Source organism: Balearica regulorum, chromosome 4 (genome assembly GCF_011004875.1).
Source record: "Balearica regulorum gibbericeps isolate bBalReg1 chromosome 4, bBalReg1.pri, whole genome shotgun sequence".
Classification (NCBI taxonomy): Eukaryota; Metazoa; Chordata; class Aves; order Gruiformes; family Gruidae; genus Balearica; species Balearica regulorum.
In genome coordinates this window covers 1,936,483-1,953,448 of record NC_046187.1, presented here as the reverse complement: position 1 = coordinate 1,953,448, position 16,966 = coordinate 1,936,483, and the positions used below count along the sequence as shown (strand labels likewise).

Below are 16,966 nucleotides of genomic sequence, written 5' to 3'. Positions count from 1 at the left end.
GTCACTGCACGACGCTCGCTTGGCGGCGGGAGGTCGCGTTACACGGAAGCGCTTGGCGGCAGCGGCCGGAAGCGGCGCCCGTTTGTTTCTGGTCGGACTCGCCGGGGCTGCACGCGCCTCCCGCGGTCCCGCCAACGAGCAGCTCATGGCTTTCAACTTCGGGGCGACGGCGGGCGCCGGTACCGCCAACCCGACCGGTGAGCGCGGAGGGGCCCGGGCGGCGGCAGGACCCGGGCGTGGAGGGCGGGAGTCCCAACGGTCCTGGGCTTGCGTGCCCGCCGCCCCGCACGTGACGCGCAGCCTCCGGGGCTCGCGGGGCGCTGGTGCCCCCCCCCCCCCCCCCAATGAGATCCGTGGCCCCTCAACGAGCGCGGGGCGCTCGTGCCCCCCCACCAATGAGATCCGTGGCCCCTCAACGAGCGCGGGGCGCTCGTGCCCCCCCACCAATGAGATCCGCGGCCCCTCAACGGTCGCGGGGCGCTCGTGCCCCCACCTCAGCGGGTTCCTCATCTCCTCAGCGGGTTCCGCAGCCCCTCAGCGGTAGCGGGACGCCCGCTCCCCGCCGGTCCCCGTTGCGTCCGGAGCGCGGGGGGCAACGGCCGTGCGGAGCTGTCCTCGGCGGGGCGGGTGTAGCCGTCTCCTCTCGCCTTTTCTCGATGGAGCCGGTGAGATGCGAGCGAGTTTCCCCCGCCGCTGCTTTCTCCCACCCGCCTTCGGTCCAACGCTGTCCCCACTCTATCCGCCGGGTTTTGTTCGGTTTTTTTTTTTTCCCTTTTTCTCGCGTAAACAGTTCCTGCGCGGTGGTGGCGGGTCCGTGTCGGGAGGCGTCCAGGGCTTGGTCCTGCCGAAGGAAGAGTCGGTTGCTTGTAGGGAGCTTGTGATGAGGTGACACGCGGTGGGGCCTGGTTAATGCTGCCAGGTCAGTGCGATCAGCACTTTGGACTGCAGTAGCGATCCTCTATGGATGAGATGCTCTCAGCAGTTAATTTTTGAGCTGCGTAAAAGATCGTGCTTAACTTGTAAAGGAAGAAAGGGTTTTTCTGTCTTACTGTTTTGCTGCTGTCAATTAACTGTCAGTCTTGGTGAAAAGTAAGCCAGAGCCTGCCTTCCTTCCTCTCACTTAGTAAAATAATTATTTTTTGGCTCTTGGAGTAGACACTCTGAGCAAGCCCTTTGGACGGGGCTCATCTTTACTGCAGTTAGCCTGGGCTATACTGTGTCGTCTTTGACTCTGACTCTGGCTGGTTTAGACAGAGATTTTCTGGCCCCATCTGAAAGTAAAAGATAATTTTGTACTGCTTGTACACAGTTACAAGGTTTATTGTGCTCGCAGACCAATATTAGGGGGAATTCTGGGATCACACCCTAGGACTTCTGTCATCTGTCTGTCTAGTGTGAACCTGTTCTCAGCTATTCCTGGGGAGGGAATCGGGGAGCCGCTGTATTAGGCCAGTTTTCTTAGCACTGAAAAACCTGTATGCATCAGGTAAGACACCAGCAAGTGCTGGAGGGGACACATTTTGCGAATATAACTTGAATACGTCCACCCTGGAGTATTGGAGGCACACATCGTGCCTCAGCTGCTGCAGTTAGATTTTGTGGTTGTTCTGCTGTCGCTGCTCATGTGAGGGTATTAGAATGAAGATGGTTTATTCTTGCCTTCCCGATAGCTTATGAAGTAATGATGCTCCTGTCAGTTACGCTAGTACAGATGCAGCTGTATCGAGCAATCTTAGGCAGTTAAAAATTACTCTTAATGGGAATGCTGCATCACATGGATATCTTCATGTATAGCTTTGAAATAAGATGGGAAAAAAGTTAGCTGCTTTATATGCAGTAGAGTTGAAAAATAACATGCTTGCAGCAGTGATGTAGAGAGAATGGGTTAAACAGGAAGCTTTTAACTGTTCTCCTTGAATAAATAATGTTTCATGCCAGTTAATATCTTACTCTTGCTTTTAACTATGCCTGTCTTGTCTGTGGCGATGGAAAAATATTTTAGCTTTTCTTTCCTGAACCTACCTTTTACTTAGAACTAATATTACCTTGCTCTTTTTTCTGCTTCCCACTTGTCAGGATTTGGTGGGCTTGAAACTACAAACTCTACTGCCAGTGGGTTTAATTTTGGGGGTTTCGGATTAACTGCTAATCCTGCAGTGAATTTTAATATTGGGAATTTCGGTGTTTCTACTACCTCAACTCCACCATTCAATTTTGGTAACAGTCTGGCAAGTGCAGGTAGATAATGCATAAGTACTTGTTCTATAATAAATGTTAATAGCAGGGGTCCAAGAATTACATTCCTAACTGAGAATCTGTATTTAGTACTAATCTTTATATCCAGTGAAGACTGGAGATAAAAGCTCTGAAAGTGGAATGGGTTTGAGAACCATAGGCTTGTAGGGTTTTTTGCCGATTAAATTCTCAAGAAATAGCTGTTGTGGAAAAATAACCACGTACCAAACACTCAGTCTCTGAAATGGAAATGAATTCTGGTAACCTGCCAGTCTGACCCAGTCTGAAATTGAGCCTCGATTACCTGGCGAAACAGTGCCATCAATTCTCCGCTCAGATCCAGGCAATCGTGACTGATTGCAGAGCTGGTCCCTAACGCCACGTTTCCTGACATGAGATTCTTGGACTACTGCAGTCATGTTTTTCATCTTCCCCTGTGTCTCCTCATTGGCCTTCCGTTGGCTGTCATGAATCCACTACACCTCGATAGTTTCTGTGGAGAAACAAATTTTATACGACCAGCACAAAATGAACAGCCCTCGCTGTGATCTCCGTTTCCTAAATGCCGTTCTGCACCCTGAAATAGCACGCATCCCAGGCTCTCGTTGAGAGATTCTCTGCGCTTCTGGGAGGGTCTTCTGCGTGATGTGTGCGCTGGGTGTTGATTAAGAAAACCGTTCATGGCCCCGTGTAGATCCATCAGTTCCGAGCGATCAGCTGATATAATGTCAAGTTAAAGCTTTTCAATTTCACATAAAAAATGCTCGACTGTATGGATTTCTAATGCTTTTACTCATGTAGAATTAGCCCATGGGGTCTCGTTGCCGCTGCTCGTATAGGAATTACATTCATTCCACAGTGTCATTGCTCCCTGTGTTAGCGTACTCTTACCTGTTTTGTACACTTGAGGGATCTGATTTTGGTTTTGTTTGATATGAACGCTCTTGCATTGTATTTCTTTAGCTGAATTGGCACTACTCCAGAAGAGAACTTGATAGTTAGTTTTGTTTAGCAGTTTGCATTCTTAGATCCTTTTTCAAGAAAGGATGAGTAAATCGCTGTGAGTACAAAACTACCTAAAACTTGTGTCATCTGATGGTACTCGCGCTAGGCTTTCTCACTCGCTGGTAGGACTGAAACTGGAACGTTACAGGGAACAACTTCTTATATCCACTCGCATTAAGATGTTTTCTGAAAGAAAATAAAATGTGAATGCATGTCAGCTTTGGTTTAAGCTTTTTATTTTGTACATATGCTGGAGGACATTAAGTGTAGTAGGTCTGAAGAGACTTTTTTTTGCTCTTGATGTGTAAGTTAGCAGTGGCAGCATCTTTTTGACAAATCCTTTGTAGCAGGCTGTCTTTGTTCATTTGAATGCCTGTAAAAACGATTTGAAATGGAGAGACTTGATTCTCCAGGGCTACTCAGATGTCCACGGGCTGCACCTTGGGCCAAAGGTGCGTTGGCATTACCGTAGCAAAGAGATGGTGTGGTGGCGTCCAGCACCTGTGCAGCCTCATGCGCTGGGAGGCCGTCCAGACCGGTAGCACCTGTCTCGGCACAGCCACCCTGTACTGGGGCACCTCTTCTAAGGGGGGGAATGCAAAGATCGGTTTTGCAAAGATGGGGCTTTCTTTGGTACGGTGGAGCTCAGACCCTCACTCAGGTCTCCGCCTGCTAGCCAGTGACTGGTTTTCCAAAAAATCTGTGGAAGGCTGATTGCTTTTGCATCCGTCTTCCTCTGATAGTGGTTGAACCTCAAAATGAAATTTAATGGGGAGGATGATAGGATGGAAAAACCCCAAAAACTTGTAGAATTTTACCTGTGTGCTGACAGAAATCATTGCTGTGACAGCATGCCCGTGTAGGCACAGCAATTGTGTGCGCCCTAGCCTCAGGCTTTGCGTGATTTGTTTATGGTTTTGCTCTGAAGACGTTAGGAATTTTGAAAAAGCTCACAAAACATCAGATTGTTTGTCATTTACCAGAAGTATTCCTGAGACTGAATCTAAGACATGCTATTATTAGTTGTGTCTGTCACTAAGGAAAGCACATCCTGCTGGTAAAGGAACAGGATGTTAGTTAACTGCTGGTTTTTTCTTTGCTTTCTTGACACACCATAGATGTGTTGGCTTTCTGGTTCATGTTTTCTCCCCCGTTTCCTCAGACAATGAACTCGATACCCATGATCCGTTTGAACTACATGCTTGTAACATAATACATCCATCTGTCAACATCTCTTCTCATAACACCCGTTGAAGCGTGCAATTTATTATCATGTTATGTACGGCTGCCTCTCACAGCGTGCTCTCTGCCTTACTTGCAAACTTTGTTTGTTAGGTGCATTTGGAGGATTTGGGACAACTACCACCACTGCGGGACCAGCATTTAGTTTTTCTGCTCCCACCAATACAGGCACCAGCGGTAAGAGTGCACAAGTCTGAAATATTTGCTTTAGAATGAACAGTAGGGCGTCAGCCCTTCACAGTCCTGTTTTGCATTTCACAGGTACTACTGGCCTTTTTTTCTCAATAAATCTTTGCTTATTTCCTCAGGACTCTTTGGTGCTACCCAGAATAAAGGCTTTGGATTTGGTACTAGTTTTGGCACAGGAACTGGAACTGGCTTGGGTAGTGGGTTGGGAACTGGGCTAGGCTTTGGATGCTTCGGTACCCAGCAGCAACAGACCAGTAAGTATGGCCTTGTCTTGATTTACCCTGTCCTGGTTTCAGCTGGGATAGAGTTATTTTTCTTTCTAGTAGCTGGTATAGTGCTGTGGTTTGGATTTAGTATGAAAATAATACACAGATGTTAAGTTGTTGCTAAGTAGCATTTACAATGAAGTCAAGGACTTATCAGCTTCCCAGGACCTGACGTAGAGGAGGCACGAGCCTTCCGCAGGAGGCGCGCAAGAAGCTGGGAGGGGGCGCAGCCAGGACAGCTGACCCCAACTGGGCAATATGATGTCATATGATATTCCATACCGTATGACGTCACACTCAGGATATAAGCTAGGGGCAGTTGGCTGGGGAGGGCTGCGGCTCGGGAACTATCTGGGCATCGGTCAGCGATTGGTGAGCAATTGTGCTGCACGTCACTTGTTTTGTATATTCTTTTATCGTTGTTGTTATTCCCTTCCTTTTCTGCCCTTTTAAACTATATTGATCTCGGCCCATGAGTTTTACTTTTTTTCCAGTTGTCTCCCCCATCCCACTGGCTGTGCGTTTGTTTGGCTGCCTGCCCGATTAAACCAGGACAACCCCTCCCTTAGCGATGAAAGCATAAGGCTGCAACAGCCGCACGAATAGTGGGACAGAAGTATGTTATACGAGGAGGCTTTTACACTTCATGTCTCGATTGATGGAGACTTCTCAGAAATTTGGCTTTGGAAATGCCTACATTTGCAGTCCTTGCCTTTTTCTTAAACTAAAGCTCAAGCAAGTTTCTGAGCTTCACCCCTGAGTTTCCGACAACAGTATTCACCTTTTTGGTTTGGCAGTGGTAGAAAGAGTAGTTACAGAATTGATGTTGGCAGTCATAGCGTTACTAGAAAGGGGAGGAAAACAGTTTTGAGTTGAGTTTAAATGCGAGTTGGATAATGACCAGCTGTAGACTCCGAGTCCACTCAATTAATAATGACAAATCTGCCCTTCAGATTTAGATATTGAAGATGCCAGATGATGTCGCAGATCAATACAGAGGTCTCAATTAAAGAAAAGAGAAAAAAATCTTGTCTACTAACTCAGTGTTCAGGAACTTCTGTTGTTGATGCAGATTGGGTGTGAAAAGGCACTTTTAAAAAACATGATCTGATTTTGATTTATTTATTCTGTGCATTTATTTTACTTCTCAAAATGCGAAAAGAAGTGATACCAGTGATACGCAGATGGTACATGTTAGCAAGCGAAGTCTGTCTTGCTCGGTGAAGGAGTTCATTTGTTTTTCTTCATCCAACACAGCATTAGGAAGTGGCTTGTTCAGCCAGCCTGCTCAGACACCTGCCCAATCGAACCAGCTCATCAATACAGCCAGCGCCCTCTCAGCTCCGACACTCTTAGGAGATGAGAGAGATGCTATTTTGGCAAAATGGAACCAGCTTCAGGCCTTCTGGGGAACAGGCAAAGGGTACTTCAACAATAACATCGCGCCAGTGGAGTTCACGCAGGAAAACCCCTTTTGCAGGTTTAAGGTATGGAATTGTTCAACTGCCCGCAAACAGTTCTGAAGCGGATACTCTGCTTGCTGAGTGTTTCGTGAGTGTTAAATCAGATTTTGTTACTGTTGAGAGTATTCTGAAACAGTATTTTTCCAGGTAATGTACAGAATTCTGATGCATGCTAACTAACAGGTTTGAAGATGTATACATGCTGGAAATCTGGGTGTTGTTGAGGTACTAGATGATGAGCGCGTATGTGGATCATGAGGCTAACCTTTTTCTGTGATAGCGGTCAGGTTAGCGCGTGTGTGGTGGGAGCAGATCTCTGGTAATTGATTGTAATGTGTATTTGTTTAGGTTACAATATTAGAGAAACTATTTAAAATAACTTTTACGTCTAAAAGAACACGTTAACAGTGGGAATAATAACTTTAGAGTCTTTCTTCATTGCTTTGCCTACGTTAGAAAAACCCTCTATGAACCTGGCCATGCGTACCATTTTAAATACACCAGCTTTCTTGTGCCTTTACAAGCTTTCTTGTGCCTTTATCCTTGCCAGTGCTAAAGCTGACTCCATTTCTTGTATGATATCATCAGCAGTTCCAGATCTTGCTTCTCATGTCAACAAAGAATATGTAGCTCTTGATCCTCCGTAAATCTCGCGCCTGCTGACTTTCTTGCTGAGCTTTGGGCTTGAAAGTGGATTTGGGTCAGGCATGGTGATACTCTCCTTTCCCAAGCTGATTCTTTGAAGTGCTAACTTTATAACCTGAATGTAGGTTAATACCTAATTAAGACTCGTTTTGATTATGCACATCATGACAATTTTATAAAATCTTTGCAGCAACTGAGTGCCTGCATAGCAAATGTTTGGTTTCTGTTGCATTACCTTTTTAGGTGTTACCTTGAATATTTCGTCGATAATGCACCTGAAAACTTAGTTTGTTGTAAGTTGTTGCCTGAAATGGCTTTAGAGTTTTCTGGGCTTTGAAAAAGTGCAGAGTCTAAGTTGTTTGATGCAAAATCGGTTATTTTAGAGTTTTATTTTTCAAAAGGAGAAGTTTTCCTTTCAAGTTAGACAATGCCACGTACTAGGTTTACTTTTGTCCCTATGACTTGAGTATTATTAATGCCAATATGAATTCACGTACCTAAAGCGAAACACTGAAAAGTTCGATGTATGCTAGCGATGGCAGGTGCCTAAGAAAAATAGCAGAGAAGTTGGTAGCACAGGTATCGAAGGAAAGCATCATCAGTTAGTTTGGTTATTGCCTATGTAAGCATCAGACATCTGATAAGAGTGAAGCATTACCTGAAGGGTTTCACAGGCGTTTAAGGAATCCACTTGTACACAATTCCAGCTCTAGAAAAATGAGAAGCATGCAGATCCAAGAAAACAGTGCTTCTAAGATATGTGAAGTAAACAAAGTTAAACATCTGTTATAGTTTGAAAATAGTGAATTTTTCAAAGAAATCATGAAAGATTTACTACTTTTTCTTTTTTAAACACAAATACCAGAGGAGTCGTATATTTGTGGTCTCAGTACTACTTTGCACATAATGAGATTTAGTCTTCCGTGTACAGGCAAGTCTTTCCCCACAGTGTGGGCCTCTTTCCCGACTATGAAGGTGAAAGGCATGCGCTTAAAAAACAGTAGGTGATTGTTTGGAGGTTAGTTGGTGTGGGGTTTATTTGGTGTGTTTCTTTTGAGGCCTCAGAAGGAATAGATAGCTTAAATCAGGGACAGGTGTAATAGTAGTAACTTGGAAGTCTCTTTCCTTAAAAAGGTGAGGTTTCCCTCAGACTATGTCCTTGCAGAACCGAATTCTTCCTTAGCTGTCACTGCTGTTGTGCTCCACGACAGGACGGCCCAGCCAAAGAAGGCTGATTGCGCGAGGCTCACCGTTGCGGGGAATTACCCTCTGCTAACAAAGACCAGGCTCTTGGGCACATCCCCAACTCATTTCTCTCTTCAGCTGAACTTGCACAAGGGGAAAGGCGCAAGTCACCCACATGCGGTGTCAGGGCCTTAAAAAGCATGCGCTGTCCGACATGTCAGCAGTGATCTGTTGGTGCAACAGTTCATATGCAAGATGAGATGCAAACTGTCGCTTTGCTTTTGCTCGTAATGAATTAGCAGTTTAGATCTTTCTTACAAGTCACGTGGAGTTTACACTGGAACCAACAGGGTTTTTCTTGAAACAGGAAAAGCACACAGTTACTTAGCACAGATGGCAGCAAGTGTTCCTGTATTAGATTATGATGTTGAATTAAACATCCAGCCTTACTACAGCTTTATCACAGCAAGGATAAAGATAACATTAAACTTTATAAGCAATTCTACAAAGAAACCACGACACTTGCTAACACAAGGAGAATTGGCTGTCCCAAATTCTTGTGTGATAACCTTACTTGATGCGTGTCTTAGCTAGTTGAAATATTCCATGCCTGTGTTTTGACTTGTACTGCCAGGCAAACTGTCTGGATCTACAGTAGGAAAATGCTAAGAAATCCATAAAGATTTACGGTTGGTTTATCTTTCAATTAGGTCATGTCAGTAACTGTTTGTCATTCAGACATCTGGAAATGTAATGTTGTAAAACTCTTCTGGAACTCTAGTAATTTTTCTGTATTAAAATCTGGTCCTCTGGTTCCTTTTGCAACTTAAAAAAAAAAAAATAAAGGTGTAAAATGTTCCTGATTGATATTGGTTCTGAAGTAACAGAAAGAGCTTGCTGAGTTGGCATCTCCCAATCCACAGCTTTTTCTTTTTTCTTTTTTTCCCCCCCCCCCCCCAAGACGAGGAGTGGATACAAACTTTTTGTAAAAATCTGCACTGTTTCAAAAGCTACCTTACTGGTGGCCTTGTGAGAGAACGTTTTAAAGGGGGATTGATTTTATGTTTCCGCATCTCTGAATACATTTCTGAATATGTTGCAACTTAAATTTTGAACCATTTGCTCTAAACATGGAGCGGTTTAGCCTCTCCCCTTCAGGCCACATAGATATGCTTTTGCTGAGTAATATATCTCTTGGTTTTGGTTGTTCATTTGCAGGCTGTGGGTTACAGTTTAATGCCCAACAACAAAGATGAAGATGGCCTCGTGGTCTTGGTCTTTAACAGAAAAGAAACAGATATTCGAAGCCAGCAGCAGCAGCTTGTAGAATCCCTACACAAAATTCTGGGAGGAAACCAGACCCTCACTGTCAACGTAGAAGGTGTCAAAACGATGCCAGATGACCAGTACGTGAACTTTATGCAGTTTTGCCTTTTTATCCGGTATCGCATGTTATAAAGGGTTGGTGCTTAGTCTACTCTATCTCCCTTTTTCCTTGATTTTAGGTCTGCTCATCCTGAGTTTGATTTGGTGTCTCCTATTCCTCAGTGTTGCTTTTTCTGAAGTCATTAAGTCCAGTATCTTTCCTGTGCATGTTATTTGCTTTTGCTGGAGTGCACAGCTGAGGACTTCAGCTGGGGTGGGGAAATAGGCTTCTCCAGACCATGCTCAGCAGCAAAAATGGGAGATGAGGTTGCTAACCACGAGGGTGGGATAAATACTTCGTATTTTAGGAACTATGAAGTGTTTATTCTTCCTCGGTCATGTGTAAGGTGGAAGGGCATTAGGGTGTACAGTAATAGGGTCTTTGCAGTGTTTGATATCACAAATGTTTGTTTCAGTGGGAAAGTTGTTGCAAAGCTAGTTGGGCTGGCTCATTCTGCGTGTGTTCTGTCAGTGCTGTCTGCTTTGACTTGTTTGGGGGCCTCAGACTAGTCTGCCTCAAGTACTTCAGCACACTGACATTGCTGCTTCCTACTTTCCCACAGTTTGTTCATTCATTTTTTAAAAAACAAAGCGTTTAGGTTAATCTTAATGCAGTACTAGTATCACCATATAATACGGTTGTTAAAACTGGGGGGGGGAGAATGTAATTTTGTAGGGTATTCACAGCTTTCCTCTTTCTGCCTTGCTGTGTTAAACCCTCGATTTACTGATACTTTATATGTCAGTTAACTAAGGGAAGTTAACAGTCAGCTAGGAGAAGTGGTAGCTTTGATTTAAGGTTGTTCTTTATTGTGTTGGTTTCCATACGCTGCCGACCTTTTCCTGACAGTATACATTTTTGTCTTGCTCAGGACAGAAGTGATCATTTACGTTGTTGAGCGCTCGCCCAACGGCACTTCGAGGAGAGTTCCCGCAACGACCCTCTACGCCCACTTTGAACAAGCCAACATAAAATCATCCCTGCAGCAGCTGGGGGTCAGCCTCTCCATGGCCAGAACAGAGCTTTCCCCGGCACAAGTCAAACAGCTCCTGCAGAACCCTCCTGCCGGTATGAGGTCTGAGGCTGCGCAGGCGCACAGTTGGGCCTCCGCTGGGACTTTCTTTGGGTCTCTGGGAAAAAAGCAGGGGTTGGCCCACTGGAAAACACCTTTTAAAACTACAAGAGTTTCCAAGGTGCTCTGGCATACTGACGTAGTGATTTTAATTACAGCTTTTCCCACTGGAAGTGCAACGTAGTCCACCAAGACAGTTAAGATTTATCAGTAATGTGCCACACAACACCATACTATATGATTTAGCCATCATAAATCACTTCAACTTGTCCAAATAAGAAAAGAAATTTAAATAGCAGAATAATCATGTCCTATATTCACTTCCTAGTTTTTGGGGCAGGTCGCTTAGCCTGTATTTGTGGCCACGGACAGTGCATATGCATCTTTGGTTTAGAGTAGTTAAGTGCTATTCATGCCATTTCATAGGATAATTGTAGCTTACTCTCTATGTCTATACAGTATCACATGTAGTACTTGCAGTGGGCTCCCTGCAGTGGGTCAGGGAAAGGAGCCTGCGATTTCCAGCACACAATATATGTAGCATGTTCAATAAGACCATAGCGTTTAAAAATACAGCAAAGGTTATGATATCTGGATTGCAAAAAGAACTTGGCCTACTCTTGCAGAAAAATCAGAGAGAAGCAGCAGTGTCTTGCAACTGCTGCAGCATCAGGGAGATGTGTGCACAAGCAAGTTGGCTTTCTTTAACGTTGGAGACATATCATAAAGCCTGTGTAACAATGGTTGGGCGCAGCTTGTTAGTCCACGAGTGAGACGGAAGCTGAGTTTGTAGGCTGGCTAATCAAGCAGTGAGATGGGCAAGAAGAGATACTAGCACTGAGCTCTGGAGAAGCAGCCACACCTTGAGAGATGAGTTTTGGTGTAAAGATAATGTGTTTTTATGAGGAATGACCTGGAGTGTGGTGCAGTGAAGAATGTTATGGTAGCTGACTGTTCTGGTCTGCTCTTGAAGCTGGCCTGAAATTGTGAAATTACCAGCAGTTGTTCTTTTTTCTTTTTTTGCATGTCTCTGGTCAGAAAGTCAATTGCTTCCCTGCCAGCGTTGTCTTGTTTTTCTCCCAGCATACCTAGGTACATGATACCTGAATGGTACCGGTATAGACTGATCTGATTTGCAGTGAGGTTTGGAGAATGTCATAACTTGCATCGTGTGGTTGATGTACACGTACAATTAGGCTGCTTTTGTTTTACGTATTTACCGATGAAGCAGTTCATGGCAAAACAAGCCAACAGAAAAAATCCTGAGACAAATGGTGTTAGGAGCCATTATAATTCCTACTGGGATTATTTTGCCAACTGGTTTGGTTCTTTGATCACTTATTTAATGATAATTTTTTTTTAAAATATAATAAGCAACTTGAAGAGGAAGGATGTAGCATAGTGTAGCAAACAGTGGAAACGATAGGAATTTTTCCCCTTGACGTATGGACTGTCCAATTTGATCACCTGTGGGCTGTTCCTTTCCCATACTTTCAAACCAGTAGAAGTGCTTGACAGCCTTTTGGACTGAACTTACTGCCACAGTCCAGGACCAAGACTTCTAAGAACTACCCTTCTGTAATTAACCTTAATTTGTATAACAGTCATTCAGGTTAGCATAGTTCATAGGGTTTGTATATTTCCCAGTATTTTTCCTGCTTAACAGCTGTGAGATGTGATATCTATTCAGATCTATCCATACTAAAAACTTGTTTGGTTGTTTTTTTTAAGGTGTTGATCCTATTATATGGGAACAAGCCAAAGTTGATAATCCTGATCCTGACAAGTAAGTCTAATAGTCTATCTGAGTATTACATACAGACTTGGAAAGGGGAGCAATATGTAGTGTTGTGTAGTACCCTTCAGGTAACTTGTAGGAAACTTATTAGAGAATAACTTTGTCAAGTGCTGATCTCATTTGAAGCAGTGAGGATTACTAGAAATGCCTGTCTAATCCCTTTACCTGTTAGGCTCTTAAGGGTTGTCAGGATAAAGAGCCTTACTTGCATTAGTTTGAGTTGTGGTGTCCTCCATTGTATGGACTAGTTATTGTGATTTTTTTGTTTGTTTGCAACCACTATGTTTTTTTCTCTTTCTTTATTCATGCAGCTGAAAGTGGTGTACCCTTGTACCCTCCAGTGGTTACAGATAACTTAGGCTGATTTCTTTATGAAAAAGGAACAGGTTGTTAGGAATAGTGAGGACTGTAGAACTTAGCAAAAGAAGATATGTTTATGTATTATCTTAATTTATAATAGGCCAGGATCATCTGTAACTTTAGATTATATTCATAATTATTAGTCCATACCACGTGTCTAATATAAAAATGTGTTGTAAGTAGTATTTGTGTTCTTGTAGGCTTATTCCTGTGCCAATGGTGGGTTTCAAGGAGCTGTTGAGAAGATTGAAGGTCCAAGATCAGATGACCAAACAGCATCAAACGCGATTAGATGTAAGGTTTCTCACCTTTATCGTGACTGCTTGTTGTTGACAAAAGGATGTGCTATTAAATGAGCCTCCTCCCCTGTGCCTCCTGTGTGTTGAAAACTGAAACTGGAACTATATGTGCATGAGGCTGTGACTCTTTCTTTATCAATATTTCTTAATATATGCCTTAATTATATATTTTGGCCAAAAACTGAGCAGTGCATTTTGGCTTTCATTTTTTTTCAGGTTCAAGCCTGCTATGTTGTTATAAGCTAATGCAAACCAGCTTAATGAAGTTGCACTGGCACAGACTCTTAATTTGGGCACTCAGTTTTCTGATGCCATCTGAAAATCCCAGTCGGATATGAAAATAAATAGAAACCAAAACAGTAGAGGTCTAGCAAAAAGCTTTCTGGAAGCGTCTTTGGCGAGGACGCTAGTTGCTGGACCGAGTACTGTTCTGAAATCCCAGGTTTCAAATCAGGACTAACGTGTTCTGTTATCAGAAACTCTTATGACTGACTTCCAACTGACTCTGTCTCCTCTGCAGATAATATCCGAAGATATCAGTGAGCTGCAGAAAAATCAAACGACAACTATGGCAAAAATTGCACAGTACAAAAGAAAACTGATGGCGCTTTCTCACAGAACATTACAGGTAACATGGATAGTCTAAATAACTCCTTCAGACACGCAATCTAGTGCCAGAAGGAAACTGAGAGTAGGCAGGATGACCTGTGCAATCTTGTGCATGGCCAATGTTGAAAATGAAATTCTGGCTGGGTCTAAGTGGCATTGCTTTAAGTAACAGGCAGAGCTGTCAGGGAAAGCTTTGGGTGCACAGCATGTCTTAACTGCTTTGGGAACCTTTTCTCTCACTTAATCAGAGGCTGTGGGACTGCCCTGGGGTCTCAGAGCAGCAGACTAGACAACAGAACCAATCTGCTGAGAGACATGCTGGAGGAAGGGCAAAAGGACATGAGGAGGAGCTAGCGGGGAAAGAGATGGGCAAAGTCTTCTCTAATGAACCTCAACGGCTCCTTTTGTAGGTGTTAATAAAGCAGGAGATCCAAAGGAAAAGCGGTTATGCCATTCAAGCAGACGAAGAGCAGCTTCGTGTACAGTTAGATACAATTCAGTGTGAACTTAACGCACCTACGCAGTTCAAGGTGAGTAGTTAATAGAGCTTTGCTAACAACTCTGGTTTTTCCTCGCAAAAGAATGTAAGATTTCCAAGCCATGCATGTATAATTTGTGGAGGAAAGCTTTCCGAAAAGTGTGGCAGCGTTACTAGGTTGTAGCATCATGCTCTTTGCTGTGTGACTGAAAGATATTCAAGTATTTTTGAGCTCTTCGAAGTATTGGAGTTGCTTGCCCTTTGCATATCTTAAACAAACAAACAAACAAAAAAAACCCCACTTAAAATGGAATGAGCAGCAATGCTTCTTGCCCTAGTGACTCGAGGAGCGGTACATGCTGGAGCTCTGACACATCTAAATGAGTTCATTTGATTTAAGCCTCTTTCTCTTCCCAGGGCAGACTGAATGAGCTCATGTCCCAAATCAGGATGCAAAACCACTTTGGAGCAGTGCGGGCTGAGGAGCGCTATTACATAGATGCAGACCTCTTAAGGGAAATCAAGCAAGTAAGTATGACTGGGTGGAATCCTAGGATACTCTCTGAACTTCATAATTTAAGCCAGCTACGCACTAACTTTGGAGATGTACCTAGAATGTCAGATTTTTTGTATTTGTTTAATGATTAAATTCTTTTTATATGTTGTCAGTGAGAGTGGGTCAAGGTGTTGTACAAGGCCACGCTGGGCTATTAGTGCAGAAAATGCTGGTTTACCTTACTCCAAAGAAATTACACCAGGGTTCTCACTGTGACAAGGCCACAAGACAGGGCACCTTTGAGAAATATTACCGAAAAAAATCTGTGAAGTTGAACTATGCTCATGCTGGTTTTTAAACTATCTATCTATCATCATCTGCAGCATCTGAAGCAGCAGCAAGAGGGCCTGAGTCACCTAATAAGCATTATAAAGGATGACTTGGAGGACATCAAACTTGTAGAACACGGGCTGAACGAGAGCATTCCCATCAGAGGAGGAGTCTTCAGTTGACGTGGTGGATGCTGCTGGGCTTACATGAAACATGTTACTCAAGTTCATGGTTCACCTTCCAAGGCTAAAACTGTTGAGGTAAAATAAAACACGTATCTTCTAGGAACAATGGTATTTTGGCTGTTACCTTTAGAATTAGCAAAGCCTCTTCTAAGCTTTTGAACTTGACCTTTGGAAGGTTTATATTTTATAAAGCTGTATATGCTTTAATAAAAGAAGGAAAACTGAATCTGTTCAGATACTGTTTTACTATAAAACTATATGTACTATTGTACATTTTTTTTTTTTCCTTTTTTTACAACAGCATTGTCCTAGAAATGCAGTGCTAAGGGAATTGTTCCACTTGTGACTTTATTTGTGGAAAGCTTAGCCCACTTCCATGTTTTTGTCAGAACAATCAAGTAACATCGTGGTGTAAACAGCCAATTTATATCAATACAGATGTGTATGTTGCTGTAACTATGTCGGACACTGCAAAACCAGTAGTTTACTGGGGCAATCTGCAGGAAGTTGATGTTTTCAGTTTCTGTCCTTCCTTTGGACTGCAAGGATCTAAAGGTTATGTTTGTATCACGTTACATGTGTGAGTTATACAAAGCTTTGCTGCCCCTCAGATATCAACAGACTGTCTAGACGTTGTCTTCTGCCTTTTTTTAATTGCCAGAGAGTAATAAATTCCGTCTGACTTTGTAATAACTTGTGCATGGTGTTGGCTCCTTCTCAGCTCCATCAGCAAAGCAGTGAAACTCCTAACAACTCCAGGTTAATGCACTTCACTCTCCTCCAGGCACTGCAGGTAACAGGCTCTCAAACCCACCGCCACAGCGCTGCTTCGCAGCCTCAGTGCCCAAAGTCAAGTAAAAGGTCACGTCCTTAGATCCCATGTGGTACCAGGTACTACCGCGCAGGTGGCTAATACATGCAGGGGGGCGACAACTTTTTTTTTCCCCCCCAAGTTGCCTTTTTCTCTCAGCGCAGGCATCACTGAAAATAACTGAAACTAAGATACATTATTCTCTGCAGTAGTCGTTTGTACAGCAGAACAACTCAAAACAGAGGAGGGAGAGAAGCATTTTGCTCATTAGCCACCAAAAAAAAAATTCCATTCATAAAATCTGAAAGATAGAAAAATAGAAATACAGCTTCAGCATGCGACAGCCTCTATTGTGCATTGGTTCCATTACAGGTGAAAAAAGCATGGGTGGAACTGTAATTAAGGGGGAAAAGGATGAGTTTATTTAGGGAAGCATGGTTCCAATTCATAATGTATCTCAAATGTGCAATACAGGCTCTAGCAGGGGCTCTGCTGAGAAATCAAATGAGACTAGAATTCTCCTTTTCAAGGGCCAGGGTAGCAGTCTAAGTGAAACTTTTTATCATAGGGTCCCTGCTAGAGTGACTATGCTGCACGTTGGAGACAAATACGTGCGTTTTTTTCTTTGCACGCGCTTTACCACACACACCTTTTTAAGTTGCAATCGTACCATGCTTTGAAAATACCTTGAACATGCAGTGCAGGTACTCTAGCAGTGGGCTACTTGCTCTACTACCCCGACCTTTGAAAAAGAACTGCTCGCAATAGATTGCTCAAAAGAGTCCCCCTGCTAGAGACAGTTTTGCATGTTTGAGACAGTTTTTTCCAAGCGATGGTCCACTGCACATATTGATTAGCTTCAAACTTACCAC

The 16,966-nt window shown here is 43.5% G+C and overlaps 1 protein-coding gene across 2 annotated transcripts; it reads left to right on the top strand.

The window, feature by feature from the left end:
* The first annotated feature begins 40 nt into the window (after nt 1–40).
* On the top strand, nt 41–15,976 carry NUP54 (nucleoporin 54). 2 transcript variants are annotated; one of them, XM_075750882.1, is made up of 13 exons: nt 49–197; nt 2,077–2,238; nt 4,576–4,659; nt 4,791–4,925; nt 6,195–6,424; nt 9,449–9,636; nt 10,528–10,724; nt 12,460–12,514; nt 13,087–13,180; nt 13,706–13,813; nt 14,205–14,324; nt 14,690–14,800; nt 15,152–15,973. In XM_075750882.1, the coding sequence occupies exons 1-13, from the start codon at nt 146–148 to the stop codon at nt 15,278–15,280; spliced, it is 1,665 nt and encodes a 554-aa protein (XP_075606997.1). In that variant the 5' UTR covers nt 49–145; the 3' UTR covers nt 15,281–15,973. The 2 variants fall into 2 exon arrangements, with proteins under 2 accessions (XP_075606996.1, XP_075606997.1); XM_075750881.1 differs by lacking the exon at nt 2,077–2,238 and having other exon boundaries at nt 41–197; nt 15,152–15,976.
* Nucleotides 15,977–16,966: the final 990 nt, after the last annotated feature.